At 43.4% G+C, this 2,743-nt stretch overlaps 1 protein-coding gene across 1 annotated transcript; it reads right to left on the bottom strand.

Moving 5' to 3' along the window:
* Positions 1-974: 974 nt before the first annotated feature.
* On the bottom strand, positions 975-2,737 carry LOC108354968 (myosin-VIIa-like; the record flags this gene model as incomplete). The annotated part of the gene is made up of 2 exons (XM_017606142.1): positions 975-2,353; positions 2,426-2,737. Coding segments are annotated over 2 exons (1,503 nt in total), but the record flags the coding sequence as incomplete, so codon positions are not given.
* Between the last annotated feature and the right edge of the window lie 6 nt (positions 2,738-2,743).

Below are 2,743 nucleotides of genomic sequence, written 5' to 3' on the forward strand. Positions count from 1 at the left end.
AAAACATTGAGGATAATTTCGGAAACCCATATCAGACTCTCGCCTACTGTAGTAATTGTATATGTATATATCTAGGAAATTTGCTCTTCATTCATTACTCATTTAAATAGCCCCCATAATTCAGAGATTTCTTAAAAAGTTAGGAATACCCCAGCTACATTCCAGCAAGTAAAAAGTGCTGCCGCTAGTACCCAATCCAAACAAACATGTACTGAGAAGCTTGGAAAAAAAGATACCAGTTGCTCTATATTTTTGTAAACTTAAGAAGCTAGAGGGCGCGTATAGGGCCACTCTTGTTGGAATCGGATAAGGTAGCCGCGGTGAGGCTAAGAAGCTCTGGTATTTCCTTCAACCCTTCGGGAATCCTTGAAAACTGTGACGTTATACAGTCGGCGCTGTACCAAACCCGGACATGCAAATTTGCAAAGTCTTTTTAGTCGGTGATCGATCGCGAGCGCACGAAGAAACTTCTGCTGTACGCTGGCCTTTAGGAACCCATACAGGGTGACTTAATATAGAACATAATCCTTATTGTCGCCACTTTTTCGCACCAGACCAAACAGGAAGCTTAAAAACAGCTTTGAATGCTTGCTTTTGAAGAGGCCAACTTTGATTCGAAACCTATTTTAAAGTAAACAAGTATTTTTTTTATTTTAGTAAGAAAAACTTATTTATTTATGCTTTTTTTTTTTGAAAGCAAGGCAATTCATTTTCATTTTTATTTCTTACGCTTAAACTAACCTGCTGGAAAACTGTTTCATTAAGCAATTAAAGAAGNCTTTTTTTTTTTTGAAAGCAAGGCAATTCATTTTCATTTTTATTTCTTACGCTTAAACTAACCTGCTGGAAAACTGTTTCATTAAGCAATTAAAGAAATTACCAGTCAACCAAAAAACATCAATTACCAACTATTTTGTTATCTAACTAACCAAACTTAATGCGATTTCTTGTTAGCTAAGATCGTGCGCCTAAGCTTATGCTACACATTAGGATTGTACAATATTTTAATAAATTTTATGGCATACTTTTATGGTCACATATTTTTTCGGTATGCAAAAGGTACTTGTATTTTAGATTGCCAAAAGCTATGCATCGATTTGAATACTAGACTCATTTTTGCTATTCCTACTCTTAAAGTCTACTTATGTACCTCGCTGCCTTTTCATAATGTCGTTCGCTGTACGGTTTGCGCGTCATAATAATTCACAGGCCGCGATAACAATTTCGCGGGTATAGTTTTTTGAAGACGCAATTCGCGCTCGAACATTAGCGACTTCTCTCTAACATTCGATACCACGGGCGGCGAACTGACGTCAGCATCGTCGAGAAAACCAAAAACATCGTCCACCATCTGCACATCGATGTAATTATTGTTATCGGGCGTTTTTTGTGCTTTTAACTGCTTGTCCGCTTCCAAAGCTGAAATAGTCACCCTTGCTGGGCTAGCCACCCCGCCACCATTCATGCCATTTGCGATATTCTGACCATTCATGTAATTTACGGCGTAAACGCCATTTGTAAAGCTTACAGCGCGTTGTCCATTCAAAGCGCCATTCATTGGCGCTTGAACTGCGCCTGGTATACCAGCAGTTCGTGGCGCTGGCGCCATCACAGCCGTCGCTGTTGTCGCGTGCGCAGCTGCAGCTACCATTTTAGCACTGTGCCGTGCTTGCCGCTCCCTCTCCGCCTGCTGATGTTCTTTGGCCTGTCGCACCAGCTGCTCCTCGTCAGCGCGCAACGCGAGCAGCTGCTTTCGACGCTGCTGTCGCTCTGTATAGCGCGCCTTAAACGCCTGACGCGCCAAGTAGCCGCGGCAATAGGCTTGTAAGTGTATCAAACGTGAGCGCAGCATTTTGTACTCAGATGCCAAGCGTTTTTGTGCGATGCACGCGCCCAGTCGATGGAAACCTTGGCGCATGATGAGAAACTTACGTCGCTGCTTGTAGCCACGCCACACTTTTTGTATTGTGAGCGCTGCCGCGCGGTAACGCTGCAGCTGGCGACGAAAGAGCACCCGCCGTAAGCCGCGTTGTATGGTTATAATCGATTGTAATACTTTGCGCGCGCGCTCCTTTTCCAAGAATGTGTCATCTATGTCTTTTAGAAAAACTTTATGCCGCCCGAATTGGTAATCAGCTGTAGCGGGCAGTAACTGCTTGCAGATCTGTTTGGTGATTTGACGGCAGTCGATGTCGGGCGTGGGCGTGGGTGCGATTGCGGGCAACAGCAAGCGGTAGCGCTCGACGAAGTCCTTATAGCTGTGGCGTATGGGATAGCCAGCGTGACGTATACGTGCCGTCTCCATCATGCCGGAGTAGCGTAGCTGACGCACGCATAGCTCGCGGTCGAAAAGCTGTAAAATATGAAAGTGAAATTAGTTTATTCTCGATTAAAAACAAAAAACTGCTTTATGCTTTATGCTCACATTAGGTTTCTTATCCTCATTCGGTTTAATACAACGTATAAAGAACGGGTGCGCTGCAGCGAGTGTACGCATAAGCAGGTCCAATGAATTGCGGAACTTCACCGACAACGTCAACTGTTTCTTTATTGTGTCGTAAGGCATTTCCATTGGAAAGATATCGACGAGAAATTTATTTTTAGATTTACCAATCATTTCACGTAAATCCATGCTGAACGAATCGCGATTCTTTTCCAGAAATCCATTCGGGTTGTACATCACTACGCCAGCATAGTGGCGTATGCCAAAGAGCGAATCTTGATTGGATTTTGGTTTCACATA

The sequence above is a fragment of the Rhagoletis zephyria genome, unplaced genomic scaffold (genome assembly GCF_001687245.7).
Source record: "Rhagoletis zephyria isolate East Lansing unplaced genomic scaffold, Rhagoletis_zephyria_1.1 Rzeph_scaffold_41127, whole genome shotgun sequence".
Classification (NCBI taxonomy): Eukaryota; Metazoa; Arthropoda; class Insecta; order Diptera; family Tephritidae; genus Rhagoletis; species Rhagoletis zephyria.